Source organism: Cavia porcellus, unplaced genomic scaffold, assembly GCF_034190915.1.
Source record: "Cavia porcellus strain 051 isolate PalLab524CR breed Dunkin Hartley unplaced genomic scaffold, mCavPor4.1 scaffold_8, whole genome shotgun sequence".
NCBI classification, from domain to species: Eukaryota; Metazoa; Chordata; class Mammalia; order Rodentia; family Caviidae; genus Cavia; species Cavia porcellus.
The window spans coordinates 22,638,497-22,664,269 of NW_026947491.1; the positions used below are offsets into that span (position 1 = coordinate 22,638,497).

At 37.3% G+C, this 25,773-nt stretch overlaps 2 protein-coding genes across 3 annotated transcripts; both read right to left on the reverse strand.

Annotated features, from left to right (window-relative positions):
* Positions 1-10: 10 nt before the first annotated feature.
* Positions 11-6,105, reverse strand: LOC100720330 (zinc finger protein 136-like). 2 transcript variants are annotated; one of them, XM_013149361.3, is made up of 4 exons: positions 5,974-6,105; positions 1,975-2,101; positions 1,722-1,782; positions 11-443 (listed from the first exon to the last, which is right to left on the reverse strand). In XM_013149361.3, exons 1-4 carry the CDS (start codon positions 5,974-5,976, stop codon positions 53-55), a joined length of 582 nt encoding a protein of 193 aa, XP_013004815.2. In that variant the 5' UTR covers positions 5,977-6,105; the 3' UTR covers positions 11-52. The 2 variants fall into 2 exon arrangements, 1 of the variants encoding a protein (XP_013004815.2); XR_010049046.1 differs by having other exon boundaries at positions 380-443; positions 1,975-2,524.
* Positions 6,106-8,869: 2,764 nt separating this feature from the next.
* Positions 8,870-21,790, reverse strand: LOC100719767 (zinc finger protein 709-like). Its single transcript, XM_013149360.3, has 5 exons — positions 21,654-21,790; positions 20,873-20,925; positions 13,553-13,679; positions 13,291-13,351; positions 8,870-11,427 (listed from the first exon to the last, which is right to left on the reverse strand). The coding sequence occupies exons 3-5, from the start codon at positions 13,638-13,640 to the stop codon at positions 9,933-9,935; spliced, it is 1,644 nt and encodes a 547-aa protein (XP_013004814.2). The 5' UTR covers positions 13,641-13,679; positions 20,873-20,925; positions 21,654-21,790; the 3' UTR covers positions 8,870-9,932.
* Between the last annotated feature and the right edge of the window lie 3,983 nt (positions 21,791-25,773).

Genomic DNA, 25,773 nt, shown 5'->3' on the forward strand with positions numbered 1-25,773 from the left:
AGTTTCTTCCCAGTGTGAGTTACTTTATGCTTTTGAAAGGAATTACTATGAGCTAATGCTTTTGCACATTCTTTAGAAACATAGGGTGTCTCTCCAGTATGACTTTTTTCATGTACTTGAACATGGTGTGAAGAAACACAAGTTTCCTCACACTGTTGTATACATGCAGATCCCCCACGCCATGATTTCTTTCATGGATTTGAACACCACTTTTTGTACTGGAGACTTTCACACTTTTCTTACTTACAAAAGTCTTCTTCCCAGCCTGAGTTTGTTCACTAACATCAGAGTAAATTTTCTCGCATTGCTTATATTGATAGGGTCTCTCTCCAGTCTTTCTCATTTTATGCTTCTGTAAGGACCGGACATCACTGCAAGCTTTTCCGAGTTCATTATGCTGATATAGCTTCTCTTCAAATCTCAAATACTTGTCTACATCATTTCTGCAAAGCGCAAAGACAAGGATTATCAAGTACAATGAGAAAGGTCCCCATAGAAATAATTATGTGCCAGGATAAGGTCTGGTTTTATATCTGCTAAGAAGTTTAAATGATGAATCAACTTAATGCCTTGAAGGATACCTTCACAAGACTCGTTTTTAGTAGGACTGTTTCATTTGAGAACTTCAAATTGGCATATGATCCCTATATGTAATATCTAGTTTCTTTTTAGGAGATGGGTACATATGTATATCAGGTATTTATCATTTTGCCATCTCTTCCCCCATCACGCTCTCGTTCTCTCCATAGAGTGATCATCTTGCCTATCTCCACAGGTCAGGTTTTCTGTTTTGTATCACCTCCACTTTAGTTTATTCCCTAAATATATTTGTCATTTCTTGTTAAAGAGAAAACACGTGGTATTTCACCTTGTATGTGACATATTTCACTTATCATTATGGAATGGAACCCCATCTTTTTTTTTTTTTTTTTTTTACAAAGGAAATCACTCTTTTTTTTTTTAATCATTCATTTTTATGGCTGAAATTATAGTATATTTTCTCATTGATTAGAAGTAAACACAGGTCTTTGGACAGAATTTCATATCCAGTTTTATTATTCCTTATTTCAAGAGAGATTCTTACTATTACTTAGGCCAGGCTGAACTTTGAGTTGTCATCCTGCCGATTCATCTTCCCACAGGCTGAGATTAAAAAAGATGCACAAGTTGGCTAAGCCTGTCCCATGCTCTTTTCATCCAGACATTCAGGAAGGCCATGGAGGCTCTTTCCAGAGCTTGGCCTCTGTGACTACCAACAATGCCCTGCTTTGAACATCAATATGTATGCATGTATCATTAAAATTTGATGGTTTTTATCTCATTACAGAATATATTCAGGAGGTACAAGTGGATCAAATAGAAACTTATGTTTTAATTTTTAAGATATCTGTACATTGATGGTTATTTATTTTTTGACATATGACAATATACGAAGCTGAAATGCAGTTTCATGCATTTACATGAGGATGATGAAAGAATTTTTTATAATTACCTAATAGATATTGTCACTAGTTACATAATGTCACCACTGTCTCAGTTGCTGAGAGTAGTACAGTTCTGCACTAGATTAGATTATAGAAAATAAAACTGTATGCATGGCTAGAAATTTTTGTGGGACCAAATAAATTTTAACATGGTTGTTTCTTTGGTTGCCTTGGTTGTAATATTTCTGCTCATAAACTGACTCTTGAATATGTTTTTCCCTTGTGAGTGAAAATTACCTTAAATTTCTTGAATAATTTTTGTATTCTTCTTCAATTTGCTGGTTATCCCTGGTTTTTCCTAAATTATGGACATAGAAATATAAAAAGGCACTATAAATATTAATAGATTCTAGCTCAATTCATGGTGTAATGTAACAAGGCTTGAGAAACAGTTGAAAATATTATAACACAGTACTTAACTGAATTACATCAGAGAGAACAAAATCAATGTTCTGTGTTTACAGAAGATGGAAAATGATGTCATCCTTACCTACAGCACTCATATTCATAAATGTCTCCCACATCACATCTCTGTAGAGCTTCTTCTGGGATGGATTCAGCAGAGCCCACTCTGCCGTGGTGAAGTTCACAAATACATCCTCAAAAGTCACTGTCTCCTAAATAATGACAAGGGTCCTCAAGGTTCAGAATCACACCTTGAAGTATCACAACTCCTTTCATAAAAAGCTGAATTGTGATGACTCCTCCTTCAAATACTGATTCCGTGTCATGGTCAGCAAACATATAGGTCAGTAGTTTCACAACAATTTTCATGGTAGATTGCAGTACAGTGGTAAAGCAAAGCAGGACAGTGGCAGGGCTTGTCCTACAGTCACCTACATTGTACCTGTGCAGTCTCTAAAGCAAAGCTCAGGGAGAGAGGTGCAAATTGCCACTCACGAAACACAGAAGCAGACAAGTATCTAATGAAGGGTTCTGAAAGGCCATAGTTTATATCTCTTTTCAAATCTCGTTTTTCATAGCATTGAGCCATCTTTCTTTGTAATTAGGCTGTCTTTTGAAATCTGCACATGGTTTCACTAAAAAAAAAAAAACTTAATTGAACATTAAGTAAGATTTACAAATAATTAAAATACTAATGAAAACAAAGTTTTATTGAAGCAAGTCTATGGACAATGAAAATAGGGGAAAGGTGGAATATTATGGCCCAGTGACATGAAATGATTACCTGGCATTCAAATACAAGAACCTCAAGGATGGTGTAAGGGAGGATAATAAGACAAAGCATATGAATGAAATATATCAAATGCAAGGAAAAGAAAGATATCATAAAGTAAGTATTCACTAACTACAAAAGGAAAACTTGTGCCAAATAGTATTACGAAGGAGGCGCTTCTTAATAATACATCAAGCAAGCAAACAAATACTCTCTTTCAAACAGTATACTGCTCTCCTCTTTTGGTTACTAAGGAGAAAGGTTAATACAGCATTCCAAACACAAAAACCATCTGCTGTGAGCCATATTCTGCAGAGGGCTGTATGAAGATTTGGAGGAAAAGTACAGATGCTACTCCACATTCAAAGGAAAAATGTCTTGATCTACATAGCAAACTGAAGGTAAAATATACTGAAAAGACACAAAACATATTAAAGAAACATCACTGATAAGCTTTAGATTCTTTAAACTTGCTCTACACACACACCTTGATCTGTGTTTGGGGATGTTTATGTAACACGACTCCAAATTTATAATAAACACTAAATCTATCATGTAGTTTATTGAATGCAGTACACTGTGAATCACTGGTTGTTCTCCTGTGGTGTCCTATTTCTGAAAGAGCAGTGACTCATTATCCCCCTTCACGAGGAAGTACTGCTTTGTGCCATGGGCTACCACTGTGAAAGAGGAATAAATTTTGAGGTGGTTAAATATAAGATTTTTACTCAAAACCTTTTCATTTCTAAAGCGTTAACTCATGGCCTACTGTATATTAGACCAGGTAGTTTACAGTGGATGTACCCCTGCAATGTTTATTTCATACTGACAAAGGATCTTGCTCGGTTATCTAGGCTGGGCTTGGTGATTTATACCCCTAAGTGTCCAAGTGTCCCAAGTGGTTGACATTAAAGGTGTAAAGCACCAGGCCTCACTGATATTTACTTTACACAAGCACTGAAATCTTTGTAAATCATAGTGACTTTAAAATTCCAGTCTCAGCTGGGCGTGGTGGCAGAAACCTGTGTCCCAGCATTCAATTACAAATTCAAAACCAGCCTGAGCTACAAAGTCAGCACAAGGTCAGCCTGAATTGCTTACAGAGACCAGGTCTCAAAAAGACAAAAATAAAGTAAGATAAATAAATAAAGTAAGTAGAAATCCCAATCTTAATCTAGCAAGCTGGCCCATGTCTGTGCTCCCAACCACTAAGGAGGTGAAAATACTATCAAAATTTGTCCCAAATCTGGGCAACTTAGTAACAAATGGATTCTAAAATTAAGAAATAAAGATTTAAAAATTGGGAGAATGTGGCTCAGTGCAAAATTCCTGAGTTCAGTCCTTGTACAGTGAAAAAGATCAATTCCTAGTCTCTAATTTTGTCCTACAGAAGATTAGATGAGATAAGCAGTGAGCACAAAAGAAATATTTATCTGTTACTAAATTATCCTTCTTTCAGTAGGCTTATGACCTGTGACCCAATCTCGGACGAAAACAGCAGACAATCCTTTACTTGTAGTCACAGGAAGAGCAATCTGACTTCTGCCACACTCGAAAATTCCGTTTCAGGTCTGGGGATTTAGCTCAGCAGCATATGAGCCTGCCTTGCAAGCCGGCAGTCGTGAGTTAGATCCCTGGTACCCATAAAAAAGGGAAAAGAAAAAAAAAAAAAAAAAGAAAGAAATTCTGTTTCCTTTTTACTTCTCTTTGTTGTTGCCTAAGCATAAAAACCCTTTTCATTCTATTCAGTCATATGCCCATACATCTTCACCATGGGAATCCATCCCTACTTCAGTCCTTGTTTCATACAGAGTCCATCCCAACCAGTGTTCCAATTTTTAACGTAATGTCTTGAAACATTCTATGGACTACAACAACTTTTTCAAAAATGACACCTCTTTTCCCTGCCACTCATACTAATATCACATACTGTGTATGTCTCTATAGATGCCCCACTTCAATGCTTTTCTCAGTATGGGTTTAGTATCCAGCCCCTTCAGGAGGTTGTTCTGAGCAGGAACACTTTCTCCTCCAATTTTCTCAGCATTCTAAATTCTTTTTGTTGTTGTTTTTTGGTGGTTTTTTTTTTTGAGACAGGGCTTTGCTATGCAACTTATGCTGGCTATGGACTCACTTTGTAACCGAGATTGTCCTCCAACTCCCAAGGATTCTCCTACCTCAACTTCCACCTGGCTCAGTACTCTGAATTCCTTTTTTTTTTTGTCTTTCTCCTTTTTATCGGTACCGGGGATCGAACTCACGACAGTCTGCTTGCAAGGCAGGCGCTTATGCTGCTGAGCTAAATCCCCAGCCCCAGTATTGTGAATTCTATGGAATGCCTCACTGAAATAGTCTCATTGTAAAGAATATTATGATTAGTTAGCATTTAAATAAGGCACCTAGCAGGGAAATGCCTTGAGCCAGAGTTGGGTAATTTGCCATTTTGACAATTAAAATGAGAATGGAAGAACCCACCGGTAATCCCAGGCTGAGGCAGGAGGATCACCTCAAATTCCCTATCAGCCTAGGCTACACAGTGAGTTCAAGGCCAGTTTGAGTTACAATGTGTGACCTTGTCTCAGAAAACAAACAAAAGAAAGAGGGAAGGAGAGAGAATAGAAAAATTTAAACGACTTTTTCTCTAAAGTTCCAGTTTCCTTAATGCCCTGTGTGTTAAGAAAATGAATTGGAGAGCTCCAGTTCAAAGTTTTTTGAAATCCACAGATCCATCTGTAATAGGTGGTCACTACACAATTGAGCAATTACTGGGCTCTCCTTCTTTGCAATTAACTATCGATTGAGTGGTCATATTGGTACCAACTCGACATACTGCCTTGAAATCAGGGCGCTATTGTGATTTCTAGTAAAATCTCTCCTAACAACCTTTTTTTGGGCGGAGACCTAATTCTTCAGAGTGTAAGACCACATGAAGAACTCTATTTACGTACTACCGTCATTGCGAATAGAGGCCTCACATAAAAAAGTTAAAGTGACTTTTTCATTGCCAAGTATTTAATCCAGGGTTTCCCTAAAGCGCCTGCAGTCTCCTGCCAGGTGGAAACACAACTACGACTGGGGCCCCCAAGGAGGCATTCTGGGTTGGCAGTGTCTGAGGGGACAGAACGCTGGCGATGTCGAATGGTCCCTGCCTGAGCGAAGAACGAAAAGGTGATGCAGCAGCAACAGACCAGAAAGACCTCAGGATGTACAGCTAAGCCGGGAGGCTACAGCTCGCCAGAGCTGGCTCTGTGCACCTTCTCCAAAAACGCACCGGACTGCATCCCATCCCCAGCCCGTGTCCCAAAACATCACCATTGCCTGGCTTGAGATTCTCCCAGGATGGTTCTAACGAAGCTCGTAGCCAGGAGAAATTGTAGAAAAGGGGGTTTCGTCAGCTGGGGGATCCCACCAATGCAAACACTGAGCTCACTGTGGCGCCATGACACAGGAAATGCCTGTACCTCGGCACACCTGATTGGTAGAGCGGACAGCTGCACCATCATCGCTGATTGGCTCCTGCTCCATTGCCAGCCGGCTGAGTTGAGGGTGACAAGTGGAACAAAGCTCTCCCAGCCTACGTGGAGCTCAAAAGGAGACTGTAACCCTGGAACTTCTGGGCCCATCTCAATCTCACCTCTTTTTTTTTTTTTTTTTTTTTTTGTCTTTTTCCTTTTTATCGGTACTGGGGATCGAACTCAGGACTGCTTTACTCCTGGCTTTACAGAGCTACCCTGGTTTTCTTGATGGACTCAATGGACTCTTCCTGACAGTGGGTCACAAGTGTGCTCAGAGGTTCGCTGTCCTATGGAAGAGTAAATCCCCTGGTGACACAAAACATCAGGAATCCACGTGTGCAGTCAGAATGGAATCCTGGGGAGGGGCTGCTGTTGTGTCCGAGGCAGTAATCTTCATTGCCTGGATTTTCAGTCTCTCTCTTGGTCTATTCATATCCATCCGACAAAATAAACATATGGCCCCTAACAGGAATACAATTATTGTCCAAATGAACAAATCAGACTTAAATGATAGAAGTACTGCAAAAGAGTAAAATGAAAGAAAACCAAACATTCCAATTCCCTCACATAAATTTAACATTTCATCCCGGATCACTAAGAAAAGCCTGAATCCTGAAGATAAACATAAGAGCAAAGCAAGAAGGCCAGAAAGACTTGTTGCAAGGCCAGAATGATTTGTCGCTGTTGTTTTTTTTCTAGAACAATTTCTGATAAAGAGGCTCATACCTGATCCACTTGATCACTTTATGGTAATGAGGCTGGAATATAAAAGGGTTTTAGACTTTAAGCTTCCCAAACTCTAGGGGCCCATCATAGATTGAAATTTTTTACCTTTCAACATATATATACCTAGAAGAAAAAATATTACTTGGAGTCAGGTGATACACTCTTGTTTGAAAATTGTTTGGCTTGAGAGATGTACAGAATATTAATAAAGCATGCTTCTTGATGTGTATGGTTGTGTCACGATGGTGTGACCTAAGGCACAGACTTGGACTCTGGCTGTGAAGACTTGAAGATCCTAGCCTGTGGAGAAGTCTTAGAATGCAAAAACCATACTTAATGGGAGACTCTGATAAAGACTCAGAACACCAGAATGCCACTTGAACTGCCTATCATGAGCTGGCTATTATCTGACCCAGTGAGTCCTATGTTGGATATGCACAGCAAATCTGTCATTAAATGGGAATGGTACATATACCATAGAGGTAGAGTGTATTTAGAGGACACAAGTAAGTTACATGAGGATGTTTCATGGCTCTATCACTTTATATTTCTCCACATACACCTATGACCTCATAGGGTGTACCAAATGATCAGCCATTAGGGGAAAAATGGCTGTAGGTGGATGGTTCGGTATATTATGCAGGAATCACTTGTGTGTGGACACCTGCAGCATTACAATCAATTTCCAGGACATCCCTAATTGACAAGGGTGAAGAGAGATCTTCACATGGGCAGAACTTTGGGCAGTGCATTTGGTAGTATATTGTCTGGGAGGAAAAATGACCAGATATGCGATGATACACTGATTCAAGGCCTGTAGCCAGTGGTCTAGGTGGGTGTTAGGAAATGTAGAGGAACATAACCAGAAAATAGTTGACAAAGATATTTGGAGATGAGGTATGTGGACGGTCCTATCACTAAAATGTGACCCCAGCAGAAAAGGACTTTAATAGTCAAAGTGGGCAAGCTGACACATTTTCTAGTCAATTTCTCTCTTTAGCCACCCCTTTATTGTCAACTCATTGCTCAGCTTATGAAAATTGAGGGCAGTTTGACAAGAATGGAGGTTATTCATGCTCAGTGACATCAACCCCACTCACCAAGGCTGTTCTGGCTACAGCCACTGCTAAAGGTCCCATCTACCTATAGCGGAGATTAACAATGATTCCCCAATATGGCACCATTCCCTGGGGAGATCAGTTTTCAACGTGATGACTGGTTGATTATATTGGACATTCAATCTTGAAAGGAGTGTGCTTTGTACTTACTAGAATAGATATTTATTCTGGAAATAGATTTTCCTTCCCTGCACATAAGGTTTCCAGTAAAGCTCCCATTCATGGATTCACGTAATGCCTTATTCACCATTAATGACTCCTACACAGCATAACCTTAGACCCCAACAAATCTGATGGCCAAATAAGTGAGATGATGGGCTCATGCTCATAGAATTCAGATGTCTTACCATGCTCCTCACCATCCAGAAGCAGCTGGATTGACAGAAAGGTGGGATGGTCTTTTGAAGACACAATGGCAGCACTGGTTAATAGCTTTAAGGGCTGGGGCACAATTCTTCAAAAAGTTGTATATGCTTTGAGTCTGCATCCACTCTGGTTCTTTGTCTCCCATAGCCAGGACTCATGTGTTCAAGAATAGAGGGAAGAACTAGGAATGGTATTACTTACCATAATCCATAGTCACCTAGCAGCAAAATTTTTGTATCATATGTTCTGCTAGCTTAGAAAGAAGTCTTAGTTGTAGAGGAGGGAAAGCTTGTAGAAGAAGCACAACAAAGATACCACTGAACTCCAAATGAAGATTTTCTCCTTGATCATTTCACTCTCCTTATGAGTCAAGCTGAAAAGGAAGCTTTCCAGTGTTTAAAAGGGTGACTGATCCAGACTGTCAAGGGAAAATTAGACTATTATTCCACAATGGAGAAAATAATATACTGGGAGTGCAGAAGATCCTTTAGGGAGCCTTTTAGTATCATCATGCCACTGTTAAAATCAACAGGAACTAGTAATAATCCAATCCAGGCAGAACATCAAATGGTTCACAACCTTCAGAAAGTAACCACACCAGGGAAAGAACGAAGACCTACTGAGATACTTAATGAAGGCCAAGGAACGCAGAATGGGTAGTACAAAGTGGTTCTAAATACAAATATGATCAGCTTCAGAAATGAGAATTGTTAAATTTTAACAGTTCTTCCTTAATATGCTTCCAATGCAGTATAATATTGACAGATGTAATACTGGCTAAGTCTTTTTAAACCTGTTGTACTGTTCATTATGAAGTGTTAGGAATAAGCATTATGAAAAGAAATCTTTCTTTATATTATGTACTGCATATGAAAAACAAAACATTTGCTAATCTACAAGCTGTGGGAAAACCACTGAATATTTCAAAAGCACATGTTCACATTTCTAAGTATGAATACATCACACATATATAGTATCAAATATAAAATTCTTTTTTACACAGACTATGAAGTATATATACCAAGAAAATTAAAATTAAAGTTATTGGTAAAGTCTATCAATTAAAATCAGTAACACTTATTTTTTAGTGGTCTACACTTCCCAATAGTAAAAGCAAAATAAAATCAAAACTATATAAATATTAATCCTACTTGGAAGTGAGGAATGTCATAATTCATCTTGTTTAATTATAAGATACTATGCATTGTTAAAAAACATCAGTGCACACAAAAATATTTTTTATAATAAACATTACAGATACATAGTTCAGATATTTACAACTAATTTACTGAACAATACAGAAGGAATATATTGTAGGATATTTCCAACTAGAAGTATAGTTTCTAAAAAAAAGTTTAGAAAAAATGTTGACATTAAAATTTTAATTTGTACAGGTCTTTATGCGGAATTTTCAAAATATATATATAGACTTTCTTATATTTGATAAAAGTTTGGCACACTGAATGCTTTCTCAACATTGTTTATACACATAGAGCTCCTCTTCAGTGCAAGATCTATGTATATAAAATGAGGATCCACTAGAAAATTATTTTCCACATGGCTTAAGTGCATAGGGGTTCGTGCCTCTGTGAGTTTTTTCATGTCTTTGACAATACTGGAGCATAGTGAATGCCCTCCCACATTGCTTGCACACGTAAGGCTTTTCTGCAGTGTGAGTTTTTTCATGTTTTTGACAATATTTATGTGTAGTAAATGCCTTCCCACATTGCTTACACATATAAGATTTTTCCCCTGTGTGCATTTTTTCATGTATGTTATAATAACTCTTTGCAGTGAATGCTTTTCCACATTGCAGGCACACATAAGGTTTCTCCCCACTGTGATTTCTTTCATGTATTTGACAGTAACGGTGTGTAGTGAATGATTTCCCACATTGTTTACATACATAAGGTTTCTCCCCAGTATGAGTGCTTTCATGGCTTTGACAGCGAGTGTATTGGCTGAATGATTTCCCACAGTGCTTACATATATAGGGTTTCTCCCCAGTGTGAATTCTTTCATGGAGTCGATAACCACTGTATATCCTGAATGCTTTCCCACATTGCTTACATGCATAGGGTTTCTCCCCAGTGTGAATTCTTTCATGTAGCTTACAGTTACTCTGTCTGCTGAATGCTTTCCCACACTGCTTACATGCATAGGGCTTTTCCCCAGTGTGAATTCTTTCATGTATTTGGCAGTAACTGTGAGTGCTAAATGCTTTCCCACATTGCTTACATTTAAAGGTTTTCTCTGCACTGTGATTTCTTTCATGACGCTGACAGGTCCTGTAAATGTTAAATGCTTTTCCACACTGCTTACATGCATAGGGTTTCTCCCCACTGTGACTTCTTTCATGTATTTTACAGTTACTGCATCTGCTGAATGCTTTGCCACACTGCTTACATACATAGCGTTTCTCACCAGTGTGGGTTTGTCTATGTCTATGAAATACAGACTTATCAGCAAATTCTTTTCCACACTGCTTACAAACATAAGGTTTCTCTTCCTTATGGAAACTTTCATGAGTTTTACAACAACTTTCAGTACTGGAGGTTTTCCCACATTGTTTGCATACATATGTCTTCTTCCCAGTGTGAATTCTTTCATGGAGTTTAACACCACTGGGAGTGCTGGAGGATTTCACAATTTTCTGACTTGCAATGGTCTCTCTAGGATGAGTTCTTTCACTAAGTTCAGAGTAGGATTTCCCACATTGGTCATACTGATAGAGTTTCTCTCCAGTCTTTGTTCTTGCATGCTCCTGAAAGCACTGGAAATCACTGCAGGGTTTTCCATATTCATTACATTTATTCAGCTTGTCACCAAATCTCACATTCTCATGTGGCCTCTCTCCAGTGGGAGGTAAAATGGGCACATTTATCGACAAATCCTCAATCAGGGGCCCTCTATGAACAAGGCTTTCAGTTGGCTTTAATGCAGGTTGCTGCATGTGCACACTGGCATTTGGAGTCTGAGGGAATATTTTCTCATGTTGATTCCAAGCTTCACATAGATAGCATTGTGCTACTTCTTCATTTCTGTAAAGAAAAACAGAACAAAAATATCAATCACAATAAAAAGGTCTCTATACCATAATTTACCATGACAAGTTCTGGCTTGGTACCTGCTAAGAAATTTTCAGAATGAACTGGCTTAATGCCCTAGAGGATGCATATAAAATATTCATTCTCCAAAAGATGATATTCATTTGGGAATTTTAAATTGGTATATATTTGCAAAACATAAGGTCTACTTTCATTTAGGTCCTTGATATACATATGTATAATATATTAATCATTTTGACACATTATCCCCCATCTTTTCCACTTTTTTCCTTATCCTGTCATCTTTCCATCTCCAACAAATTATGTTCTCTATCGCTTTTCCTTAATTTTAGTCCCTAATTACATTTACTATTTTATGTAAAATTTTTATATATAAAAAAAGCATATCACCACAAATTTAGTTTTCTATATTGGAATATTTCTGTATTAAATTGTCAGGTTACATAGGAAACTCACTTTCCATGTGTGACTTACTTCTTTTAGTGCTATAAGAGGAAGTATTATCTTTTTTTTTGCTAAAAATATGTTATTGTTCTTTATAGCTGGATATATAGCACTTTTTTTCCAGTGCTGACAATAGGGTCCTTAGCATTAAATTCAACTTCTAATTTATTACTTTGAGAAAAATCCTCATTGATCACTCATTTGGTCAAAGTGAATTTCATGCTATCATCCTCCTGGCTCAGCTTCCCAGAGCATTGGAATTAAAAGAAAGCAGAATCATGCTCAGGATATTCCTTATTCCCTTTATCCATATATACAATGATGGGCATCTAGGCTGTTATAAGAGTTTAGGTGTTGCAAATTATTTCCAAAACAAAGCTATTGTGAATATCTATATACACCCTGTTTTGAGCATGTGTACATGTATTGCTAAGATATGAAACTTTTACAGCCTTTCAGAATATATATAGGGTGCTTTGCCTGGATCAAATGTAAATTTCTAAATTTACTTATTGAGACATCTGCCAATTGATTAGAAAACTGATTCTATTTTTTACTCCTACCAACCACATATGAGGGTGTCTTCTAAGAATTTTAAAACATGAGCACACAATTCTATGGGAATGTTTTCAAACATGTACTAGTACATTAGCATTCATGTGCATTTTGAATACGGCTTCCAGGTTAGCAATTTTTTTTAGGTAACATATATCTCACGTATATGCACATGACTTGAAGATGAGATCCTATGAAATCTCAAAATTTATGCTTTTCATATGTTCTGATATACAATATCTAAATGTAATTTATACATTTTCATGATGTTGATCATGAAAGAATTTTTTATATCAATGTATGAGGTAGTGTCTCTTGTTGGCTATCACCATAAATATAGTTTCCTCTATTGGAATGTTTCTGTATTAAATTGTCAGTTTACACAAAATTAACCTGTATGCTTATCTAGAGAATTTTTGTGAGATTAAGTAAATTTGAATATGGTCTCATCTATAGAGTTCCTTCCCTTGGTTTTAAATTTTCTTTTTTTTAAAAAAAAATTTATTTTAAAGAGATTAAGACTAAAGAGGACAGAACAAAGCACATCAAAACAGAACAATGTAAGCTACACAGCACTTTACAAGACAACCAGATATTAACAGTAGCTACTGTAAAGTCTCTTTCTTTAAAACAGCATACCTTCACATACAATAGTATCAAACATAACAAAATAGTATAAAACCATTCAAGAGAATGAAAGTATTACACGGCATTTAGAACCAAATAACAGAAAATGAACAATGGCTACTATTTTATCTCATTTTCCATGGTTTTAAAATTTCTGCTCACACATCAACTCTTGGGGGAATATTCCCTTTCCTTATGAATGCAAATTACCTTAGATTTCTTGAGCAATTTTTGTATTCTTCTTCAGTTTGCTGGTTGTTCCAGGCCATTCCTGAATTGTAGTCAAAGAAATACATGAAGTTACTACATTATAATATAAAAACTGGCAGACAGGAATTAGATTCATGGTATAATATAAACAGAACTAAATTTGTTCAAAGTGTTTTCACATTGTATTTAATGAATCTATACAATCAGAAGGAACTAATAATGCTCTCTCATTGTAGAACAGAGAAAATGATATTATCCTTACCTATAGCAGTAATATTGATAAACGTTTCCTGCATCACATCTCTATAGAGCATCTTTTGGGATGGATTTAGCAGAGCCCACTCCTCCATGGTGAAGTTCACGGTAACATCCTCCAAGGTCAGTGACTCCTAAATAATCACATGTAAGTTATCTCAAAGAAGGTCGACACTTACACCATGAAACTGCTGACTTGGAGAAGCTGAACTGAGATTGATTCTTTCAAATATTAAATCCATGCTTTGCAGTCAGCACACCCATGTATATGCACATATTTTCACATAGCTGTTCTGAAGCTAGATTTCAATTCACTACTACAGCAACAACAGAATAGCACTGATTTTACCACAGGGTACCAGTGCTACAGAAATTGTATTTGTGCACTATTTCTAAATCATAACTTGTAGTGGAAGTCTGAAAATCACCACAAAGGGGGGGGGGGCGATAGCTAATGTTTCTGATAGAGCTTAGATTATATATCTTTTCAAATTCAATTATTCACAGAATTCAGTCATTTTTTTTTTGGATCATACCTAGGTAGCATTTTGTAATTTTAATCTGATTTCATGGAAAAGACCTAACTGAACATTAAATAAGGTGTATGTATATTGGTCCTTATTTACCATGTCCAGCTTTTCACATCAGAGAAACCATGAGATCTTTACAGATTTGTCCAATTTATTTCATTTAAGAGTATGGTCTCAAGGTCCATCCATTTAGCTAGAAATATTTCAAACTTTTCCAACTTTATTATGTAGTATTCCATTGTATAGGAAAACCGCATTTGCTTTTATGAATTCATTTGTTGATGGGCATTTGGGCTGTTTCCAAAGCTTATAAATTACAAACTGTGTGCCACTATAAATATCAGAGTACACTTGTTGCTGTGGTATGATCTTTTTAATTCTTTTAGGAAGATAAGAAAAAGGGGAATATCTGGGTCAAATGGAACCTCCAGTTTGCATTTTTTGAGGAATCCAAGAAAAAAGTTTTCAGATGTGAAGAACAAGGGGAGGGGGAGCAGGAGGAGGAAAGAGGGAAGAAAAAAGTATAGAAGGAAAAATGTAAGGAGCAAAGACTTTGTAATAAAGATGGGAAGGATGTGAAAGAAATAGAGAGGAATGGGGAAAAAATAAGAAGCAGGATATACTATGTGCAAGTACAAATTCCCTATGATAAATGTTACCACACACATATTACCAATATGTATATCTGAAATGTACCAATAAAAAATGTTATGAGTAATAATCAAAATGCCAATGAAAAAACAGTATTCTTGGAGTAAGTATACGGACAATGGTAATAGAAGGGTGGCATATTATCCATCTTACACTTCAGTGACAGCAAATGATCACCTTGCATTCAGACATAAGAAATCCTAGGATTGGCTAAAGGAGATTAAGGAGGGAAAAATAGGAAAAAATGCATTAAACACAATAAAAATGAAGATATCACACAGTTATTAAGAACTAATTACAGAAGGAAAACTTCAACCATGTGTGGTGGTACATGCCTGGAAGCCTAGCACTTTGGAGGCTAATGTGCAGGATGATTCCATGAGTTTGAGGATTGCCATGAGTTCAAAGTCCAGCCCTAGCTATGTAGTAACTTCAGGGACAATCAAGATTACAAAGTGAGACTCCCCCCACAAAAAGGAAAACTTAAACAAAATACTGTGTCACTTACAAATTATACCTTCAATACCTTTAAAAAATTATAGCTCTGCAGGTAATAGAAGACAATGTTCAGCACCTTGTTATCAAGGTGATAGCTTGCATTGAATACACAAAACACTCATATTCCATCTTTTGTGACAATGTATGGTTAGTAGAGAGAATGACAATGGATCTCAGGAAACAAAGGCCGTCTTCTATGGAGCCACATGTAAATGAAATACCAATTCATTATGTAGCTGATGTTAAACATCTCTGGAAGAAATCAGAATATGTTTCATTTAATGTCTGGGAGAAACAGGTATGTAGCTGGTAATCTAGACTGTATACTCTTCTATTTGCATCAAGAACCTATGCCTCCAACAAAGAACTTTTTTTTTTATCGGTACTGGGGATTGAACTCACGACCGTGTGCTTGCAAGGCAGGCCCTTATGCTGCTGAGCTAAATCCCCAGCCTCTAACAAAAAACTTCTTATCTTTGTCAATTGGTTTTATATAATCATCTTCTTAGGGACTGAGGTCTCCCAGGTCCCTTCCTTGCAAACAGAGCAAGTCAGGCTGAGTGCGCTTGGGGGTCTCTCAGCATCACTTTGTGAGCTTTTGACTTAGCTTCCTGAAGAAGAGGATTCTATTATCTAGTCTGCATATCTCATTTGAAAGTTCACACAACCAAAACTCATCCTCACAGATGCACGCTAGCTGGTATTCCATCCACTGAGCCAGAAGGAAAATAAAGAAAATACACTGTCTGCTTCATAGAAGCCCAATTGGCAGAGTGTAAAATCCCTTGCCTGCCCAGGATTTTTCCCAGGGATACTGACTTGACCAGCCTGCTGCTGTGCTGATTTGAAGCAGGATTTGCTCCAAACTTTGCAGAGCTGCTTATGTCTCCTTACTAAACTCTTTATGTTTGTTGTTCCTGTTAATGGGATCACAGCTCCACTACTGTGGAACTTCCAGGTTCAAAGACACAGAGAGAAGATCAACAAATCCACTAAAGAGTCTGGGGACAGGCATTGGCAGAACACCATGGACTATAGGGGAAAGTCCCAATGTAGACAGAGTGCACAAAACTGAATGAAACGCTTAGTTTCATGTTTCCGGGTTTTTTTTATCCATTATTTCTCAAGATAATCTTTTCCAAAGAGAAAATAAATCATGCAAATAAGGAATATTATTTAATAAATGAACGAATTTCTATAATGCTAGCAGTATTAATGTAATCAAGATAAAATTAACATTTTCAAGTGCCTCACAGAGGCAACTTGCTTCCTCCAAAGTTATAATGAAATCCAAATTTCTAACAACTAGTCATAGAAGAAGGCCAGAGTGACAGCTGCAGTGTAACCCTCTCAATTACTACCCTGTGATGAGGCTGGAACAACTAAGAATGCAACACAGAATTTCACCACAATATTTTCTTTCTTCCTCACAGTTTGAAAGTTTTTCTCTTACACATATTACCTTCTCCAAAATGATGTTCTCACCTTGATGGTTGGAATTCTATGGTCACATTTGTTGGTGTGAGAGATGCCTAGGATATTAGTAAGCTCTGAGTGTCAGAGTGAGATTAAATGGTATGATCTATTGATTACAGTTGCTGCGTGGCTCCTCCCCCTCAAGCTCCTTCCCTGATGATGAATCTCCATTGGAAGGATGAAGAATTGATGTGGAACCCTGAAGTAACTTGAGACCAACATCCAAATGCACTGGCAAATACAGGGATCATCCACAGAAAAATGGGGAGTCTTCATTTCCCCTTTTTATTCTGTCTAGGGGGCAAGCTTACTGTTTGTTGTGAGGAAGGCTATATCTCTTGGTTTTATGGCTTACAAGGCAGTCATCCACAGAGAAACACTAAACACATTTACAAATGGGGTAAGTGGTTTTACTTAGGTAGTGGAAACAGCACAATTTGTGAATACAAAAACTAAGTCTTTCTTTTGATAAACATGCCCTTCACAGATACTCTTCATAGACAGTATTTATTTTCTGATTGCCTCAAATCTTTGCAGATGAAAAAGCATACATTTTCCAAAATCAGCTTTATGGCAAGAGTCATATCTTCAGAAATAAATGCACAATCTGTATGTGAGATGTGAAGCTTACAACACTATGCAGCTTGTCAGAGCTAAGAGTACTTGATGCTGCACATGGATGTAAAGCAATGAAAGAATTTTTGTCATGATAAATCAAAGATGTCAAAAACTCATTTTTAAATGACAAGAATCAAATATGAATTGTCTATTTCTCCAGTGCATTGGTTCCTCTAGTAATGCAGTTTAGTACAGGCCCCAGGTGCTGCTTTTAGTGATCGATGTTCTGTTCATCCTATTAAAACTACGTCAGTACACTACACAAGTAATGCCTGTAGTCAGTTTCATAATACATTCTAAGTATCCTATTCCCTCTAGAAAGTGTAAGTGCCCTACATTTGAATCTTTCTGAGTCTGAATCAAACCATATGACTGAAATTACAGATTTCAAGCTGTGTTACAGGACCTATAATAACATTTTAGAAGTTTACTGCAGACAAACTTGGTATGGATAGGCTCAGTTGCCTGTGACAGCTCAGCAAATAAAATACTACACATACTATATTACTGGGCCATATTCTAGAGGTTACAGCCCAAGAGTTTCTAAGATTCTTTTTTGTTTTCTTAGATTTTTTAAGTTTTAATTTTTATTAGTACATGTGCACAGTATAAAATGACTACATGTATTGTAGGGAGTTGGTACATGTGTATAGGAAATCTCAATTCTTTTTTCTCCTCTTCCAAGTTTTTTCTTTTGCCAGCATTATATTCATTTATTTAATCATATACTTTGTAAAGATATGTCAAATATCTTTACAAAGATAATTATCATGTATACTGATTAACAAACAGTAAGACTAACAGGAAAACCCATAAAAGAACTCAGAAGAAAATCATACTAACTCAAGGTACACTTTTAGGTACATCGTCCATGCTGACTTATAATAAATTTATTTTTGCTCTTTTTCCCTAGCATCTCTCCTGTATTTTCACTTTATATAGTTCCTCACATGAGAGTTCCTCACATGAGAGAAGCCATGAAGTATTTAAGACTACATATTAGATTTACTTCACTGAATATTATGGTCTCAATGCACATTTTCCCACCAGTAACTCAAGTTTGCACCATTTTATGACAAAGTAATACTGAATGGTGTATAACTATTATTTGTTTTTTAAGCATTCATCTCATGATGGACACATACAGTGAATCTAATATTTAGCCTTCATCAATTGTGCCGCTATAAACATGAGTTTACTTTCATCTCTGAGGAATGATATCTAACACTTTTGGGAAAAGAAGAATTGCTGAGTCAAATGTACTTTTAGTTTTCTGAAAAATCTCCATTCAGATTTTCAAAGTGGCTGTACCAGGTTACGTTGCTATCAGTAAAGAACCGTTTCTTTTTCATTGCAGGCATCCTTGCAGGAGCATCCTTTGAGTGTGAGGCCAGCCCATGCAACATGTGAGTTTAGTGCCACCCAGAACTGCACAGGGAGATCCTATCTCATAATAAATACAAAAACAAACCAAACAGGAAACAATCTGCTGAGCGTCATGTTCTACATAGGATCATATGAAGAGTAACAAGGAGTCTACAGATACTACCTGAGTTTGAAAGAGAAAATATCTTGATAAATGTAAGCAAATTGAAAGTTAAGTTGTTTTGATATGCACTAATATATCTGATCAAGCAAACATCATTTGTAAGCCTTGGATCTTTTAAACTTGCTTACCACACAAATTGTGATCTGTACTTGGGGAAATTTCCCTAACACAAAGTGAAATTCATAATAAAATGTTAAATATATCATGTGTGCATTTTATTGAATATGAGATTCTTTAAAATCACTAGCTGTCCACCTGTGCTGCCCTGATTCTGAGAGCAGAGACTCATTACTGCTATCCCTATTCATAAGAAAGTATTGCAGCATGTACCCCTGGTGTGAAAAACCAGTAAAATTCAAAACTAAATGTGAGATTTGCACTAAATACCTTCCTTTTCATTGCTACTGACTTAACTCAAGGACTCATAAACATTACACAAGTTAGTTTAAAGTGGAGGTATACCCCAAAATATTTATTTAATATTGAGAGAGGGTTTCACTCAGTTATCCAGGCTGTGCTTGGTGATATAATACTCCTGTCTCATCTCTCGGGTGGACGTCATTAGGTGTGCTCCATAATAGCTCAGTGATATTTACTTTACCCAAAGCACTGAAGTCTTGGTAAATCTTGGTGATTTAAGAACTTTAATTTTCGGGAGTTGGGGATTTAGCTCAGCGGCATAAGTGCCTGCCTTGCAAGCAGGCAGTTGTGAGTTCGATCCCTGGTACCGATAAAAAACAAAAAACAAAGAAAGAACTTCAGTTTTAAACTAGCAAAGTGGCATGGGTTTATCATCCCAAAATGGAAGCAGGTGGAAAATGTATCAAAAGTTTTCCATGACCTGTGCAAATTAGCAAGACCTGCTCCCAAAAATTAAAAGAAAAAAAAAAAAGAAAGAAAGAAATTTGAGGAGATGTAGCTTAGGGTAAATCACCCAAGTCAGTCCCTATTTAAAAACAAACATCAAAAACATCTTGGAATTTTTGTATCTAGGAGAAACTTCTTCCCATTCTACTTCAAAGATGCTGCCTACACAATCGTCAAATCTGCAACAAGACTAGTTTCCTAATTTTAAATTTTGCCTCAAAAATGATTTGATGAGTTGATAAGTAATGAATAAGTGAAGAAATATTTGTCCATTCCTAAGGTCTTCTCAACTCTTCAAGCCTGTGACCTATGATGGGAAACTCAGATCAAGTCTGAGATAATAAACTCTTCATTTATTGTAACACTATGACAAATCTGAAGTCAGGAGTTTATTGTTATAGTTGCTGACTTATGCATCTCTCCAATGTTTCCTGATTTCCACTTCCTTTTTACTCCTCTTTGCTCTTATCTATTCAAAAAATCTTTTATTCAATTAATTCATATGCCTGTAGACACAGACTAGGGAAATTTACTAATAATTCAAAACTTTTTTTTTTTGCTTGTTTTGTTTGTTTATTAAGACAGAGTCTCAATATGTAGTTCAGGCTGAGCATGGACTCTCTGTAGCACAGGGTGCTTGAACTCACAAGGACCCTCCTGTCTCAGCTTCCTCAGTGCAAGAATTACAGTTGTGCACAACCACACCAGACTGAATACTTGTTTTTACAATGTCCATCTCAATCACTATTTCAGTTTTAAAAATGATGTGTAGAAACAGTCCACAGAGTACTTCAATTATTTTAGAGATGAAATCCCTTTCCCTTTCAAATTGTACCAAAATCACATATATCTGTCCCTGTAGAAGGCACAGTTCAACGCATTTCTCCCTGTGGGTTTAACAGTCTTTTCAAAAATTCTCCTTAGCAGAAACACTTTCCCCTCCCTTGGTAATAAACTAATACCTGCTCCATCTTTCACAGCATTCTAACTCTACGGAAAGTCTCACTTAAATGGTCTAAAAATAAATGACAATTTGTTTTATTTGTGTACAAATCAGGTGCCTAGCTAGGGCAGGGCTCGAGATAGTTGGGAAACTATACATTTTTATAAGAATTAAAAGGAGAACAGAATTACTTACAGTGTTAGACCAAGCAAACTTTCTGCCCAACAAGGACTGTAGCCACCTCCCTACTAAAACAAAGAGTTGTAGTCACTCCCTACTAAGTTCCTGAATTTTCAGAAACTTCATATACAAAATAACCAGTTTTCTCTAAAATCCCAGTCTTCTTTAAACTGTGCATACAGAGGAAATTGGTTAGAGATCCTGAGTTCAAGGTGGTTGTTTTAAATCCAGAGACATCTTTGATAGGTGCTCACTAAGCAACTGAGCAGCTACTGTGCTCTGCTTACCTACAATTACCTCTGGATTCTGTGAGCAGCTATATGGCCACTCGGGATAATTCATGGAAATCAGTTAAGTTCTTATTTCCAATAAAATCTCTCCTAACAGCCTCCTTTTGGTTTACAAAACATTTCTCAATGTTTTGAGTCCACGAGAACTGTTCATGCAGTAACACCACTGTGAGCAGAGGTCTCACATAAATAATTAAAGTGATAATTGTTTTTCATTGCTGAGTACTATACAGAACCCAGGGTTTCTCCAAAGCCCCAGCTCTCAACCTGGTAGAGACAGCTGTACCTAGGGTCGCCCTAGAAGGTATTCTGGGTTGGCAGTGTCATAGTGGGGACAGCATGCTGTGGACCCAGAACGGCCCCTGTCTGAGCAAAGCAGAAAAAGGACAGAGGAACACCTTCGCTTGGAGCAAGCAGAGACTATGCACTGCCATAGCTCACTCTGGCCCCCTCCTTCTAGAACTCACTCGATTCACCCCGTCCCTGCACTCATCCCACAATCTCACCATCGTGTGCGTAGAGGCTCCTAGAATCCTTCCAACGCAGGCTGCAGCCAGTAGAAGTCACAGGAAAGCGTAGTCCAGTCAGGTACGGGCTTTCAGAAAAGAACTCTAGCCGTACCCTTTGGCACCATGACACAGGAAGTGCCCTCCTCCCTGGGCCCACTGATTGGCTGGTTCAGACAGCCCGCCTTCATCGCTGATTGGCTCCTGCTCCATTGAGGGGGCCCTGACTGAGAAAGAGGTTCACAAAAGTGCTTACAAGATTCCAGGGTCAACGCCCTGTGGAAGAATCAATCCCTTGATATCCGACAATAATGTGAGTCTAGGGAACCCTAGGACAGAATGCAATAGAGATAAAGTCTGCTGTTAGAAATGAGGCAGTCGTTTTCATCGCCAAGATTTTCACAGTCTCTCGGTCTATTCTTTTTAGCCAGGAAAATGATTATAAGGCCCCTAAGAAGCAAAGAATTTTTGTGTAATTAAAGAAATTAAAAATGATAGTAATATTCTGGAAAAGAGTAAAGGTAAAGAAAAGCAGTATTTCCAACTCCCTGAAACTTCACCCTTTTTCCAGAAAATACCTAATTTCGAAGATAAACATATTTCTGAATATAAAAGTCAGAATACTTGCTTAAATTGAGTCTGGCATTTGTTTCACTTGATCACTTCCTGGGATGAGGATAAGAAAAGACTTAATACTGTGAGCCCCACTTGCCCTGTCATAGCTCATCACTCGATGAAATTGTCCATCTATCAACATTCCTAGAAAAAAATGACCTGGGTCCAGGTGATACACATGTGTTAATAACTTCTTTGTCTTGAGAGATGTACAGAATATCAGTAAAACACACTTCTTGTATCTGATGGAGATAATGATAGTGCAACCAGAGGGATCATATATGGACCTAGACTCTTCCTCTCAGCCTCTTTTCCTGCTCTGTGGATCCTGACTCTCATAAAACAGGTATCTTTGTCTTTTATTTCCATTTACAGTGGACCCGTCACTTGTAAACTCAATTTGTTCTTAAGGACTGTTTATGATTATAGTTGCTTGTAAATCAAGACTATTTTCCTACAAGAAATAATGAAAATACCCATAATGTGTACTGAACCTCCCAAAGCAACCCTTATCTAAACTTTTCATAATAAAAAGCATTGTATAATATAAATAATTTACCAGAAACACCAGTAGTTTTCCTAGTATACTCACCAAAATGTTATGAATTGTGCCCATTTTACCTAATACCATTTTAAAATTTCCTATTGCATTCCCCATTCAAGTTTACATCTTTGGATTGCAGGAAGGAAGGATTTCTCAGGAAAACCAGAAAAGTTTATATTGCTCCTCTAAAGCTCCTTATGATGACTCAAAAATCTAATATGCAAAGAAAGTACTACATGTCAGAATAAGTTTGGAATGTATGATTACAGGTAAATGAATGCAGGCTTGGAACTAGACGGTGTTGTTAGTGAAATAATTCTGGACTTCAGCACACATAGTTTAATTTTTTAATTTTAAATAGAAAAATAATAAAAACAATGGTATAGAATCTCAAATTAAGGTAACAGGAGATTAACTATGGTTAATATATTATGTATTGTTATCTTCAAAACAGTTGCTCAGATTAGAAGATATGTTCAGAAATTTGAAAAATTTTTCAAACAGTGTAAGCACAAACCATTATTATCATAGAACTAATGGAAATTAGTGGTACAATTATCTTAGCTGTCTTATGTGTATGTACATATATGTATGTGTGTGTATATATATATATATATATATCCCTTCTTTCTCTTCTCCTTTCCTTCATCTCAGTTGTTTTTTCCTTTTGAGCAGTTTCTTCCCTTTTCACAATATATATCATACATTTTGAATCTGATTTACTGTTTCAGTTTCTTTTTTTTTTTTTATCGGTACCAGGATCGAACTCATGACTGCCTGCTTGCAAGGCAGGTGCTTATGCTGCTGAGCTAAATCCCCAGCCCTACTATTTCAGTTTCTTACACTAAGGAGACAATACAATGTTTACATATGTGAGTATGATTTATTTTATTTATGAGTATGATCTCAATTTGTATATATTTACTTATAAAAGCCTTGAGTTTATCTTTCTTTGTAGCTGAGTAGTACTATATTATATAAAAATTCCACTAATTTTTTTATTCATTGCTCAGTTGATGGACATTTGAGATGTTTCAAAGAGTTAGCTATTACAAATTGTGCTGCTATAAACATGGGTGCATACATATCTTTGTAGTATGATGCTTTTGGAAGATACCAAGTAGAGGAATAGCTGGGTCAAACAGAACTCATTTATGATAAAAAAGCCTTATAAAAAATTGCAAAAGATGTTCTTCATCTCAATAATAGGTAGATAAAATCTACCTATGACAAACCAAAAGCCAACATCAAAAAGAAAGCTTTCACTGTACACTCATGAATAAAACAAGGATGATCACTGTCACCACTCCTATTAAACAAACTTCTGGAAACAACAAGAGTTATTAGAATAGAGAAAGAAGGGGCTGGGAATTTAGCTCAGCGGCATAAGCACCTGCCTTGCAAGAAGGCGGTCGTGAGTTCAATCCCTGGTACCGGTAAAAAAGAAAAAGACAAAAAAAAAAAAAAAAAAAAAAAAAAAAAAAAAAAAGAAAAGAAAAGAGAAAGAAATAAAGGGAATAAGGACAGAAAAGGAAGAAGTTAAACTACTATTATTTGTGAATAACATAATACTCTACATGAAAAACTCCAAAAGTTACACAAAAAGACTTGTAGATAGGGCTGGGGATTTAGCTCAGCAATATAAGCACCTGCTTGGCAAGCATGAGATTGTGAGTTTGATCCCTAACCAAAAACAAACAAACAAACAAAAACTTGAAGATTTAACAACCAAATTCAGTAGCATACCTGGATACAAAGTCAGTACATAAAAATCAATAACATTCCTGTACACAAACAACTAACTCGCTGAGAGAGACCTAAAGGAAATCACACACTTCACAATAGCATCCGTAAAATGAAAGGGAAAAAAAGAAACTACTTAGGAATTGAAATAACAAAAGAAATAAGACACCTATGCATTGAAAAAGACAGTACTTTGAAAGAAAAGATCAAAGAGGATATTGGAAAATGGAAAGACATTTCTTGCTCATGAATAGGAAAAATGAATATAGTAAAAATGACCATATTCCCAAAACTGTTATACAAAATTAATGCATTCCTATCAAAATACCATTAGCATATCTCATAGTGTTATGGTTTGAAAATTGGTGGTCAACTTAACGTCAGCTGGATTACATCAGCATGCATTGAGAGAAGATGCTCCACCTAAGGAGGGTTGCCAGGATAAATAGGTACAGAAGAAGAGAGGTGTTGGGAGGGATTGAGGTGTTAAGGAGGCAATATGGGTTCTCCTATGAGTTGCTGTGTGAGCTGTTGGTTCTCCTGGAGAAGCTTTGGTCCTCACATCGAGCATTGCTTTCTGGCTCTGGAGGGGAAGACATGTGCTGCCTGGTCTCCAGGATGAACTCGTCATGCTGCTTCTGGCACGCACCTGACTGTGCTTGTCGGAGGAGGAGCTCGGGGCCTCCATGTCGCTGAGGACAGCTGTGGTGCCTTTCAGGACAGCCCTGGTCTTTGTTTTGAGTGTGACTTCTCGGCTCCAGCGTAGAACCCTCATCCCACTAGCACAGCTCCTTCATCCTGCTGGCATAGACTTTCTGGCTTCCACCGCTGACCCTTGGGTCTTCCCAGCACGAATCTGTAAAAGAGACTGATGTGAGTCCTTCTTGTGGGCTCTAGACTTCCCGTTGGACTCATGGAGGTGTTGTCCTGAGCTCTGGGTTTTTATCTGGACTCATGTGGAACATTGTCATGGGGTTTAGGCTCTTGACTAAATAATCTATGTCGTTGGTGTTGTGGATAGATTTGCTGCATTCTCTTGTGTTAACTTCCGGTGACCATTATAAAAATATTATAAACTCCATGTCCTGATCTGAATTGTTCTCTGTGTACAACCCCTGACTACAACACATAGAATTAGGGAAAATATTCCTAAAGCTAATTTGGAACCAGAGGCGTCCTAGAATACCAAAAACAATTCTGGAAAACAAAGGCAAGTCA

Coding starts and splice junctions, on each gene's coding strand:
- LOC100719767 (XM_013149360.3), bottom strand. CDS start 13,640: ATGGAGGAGTGGGCTCTGCTAAATCCATCCCAAAAGATGCTCTATAGA. Junction 13,352..13,552: donor TATCAATATTACTGCTATAG/GTAAGGATAATA, acceptor ACTACAATTCAG/GAATGGCCTGGAACAACCAG. Junction 11,428..13,290: donor AATTGCTCAAGAAATCTAAG/GTAATTTGCATT, acceptor TTTTCTTTACAG/AAATGAAGAAGTAGCACAAT.
- LOC100720330 (XM_013149361.3), bottom strand. Junction 1,783..1,974: donor TATGAATATGAGTGCTGTAG/GTAAGGATGACA, acceptor TCCATAATTTAG/GAAAAACCAGGGATAACCAG. Junction 444..1,721: donor AATTATTCAAGAAATTTAAG/GTAATTTTCACT, acceptor TGCGCTTTGCAG/AAATGATGTAGACAAGTATT.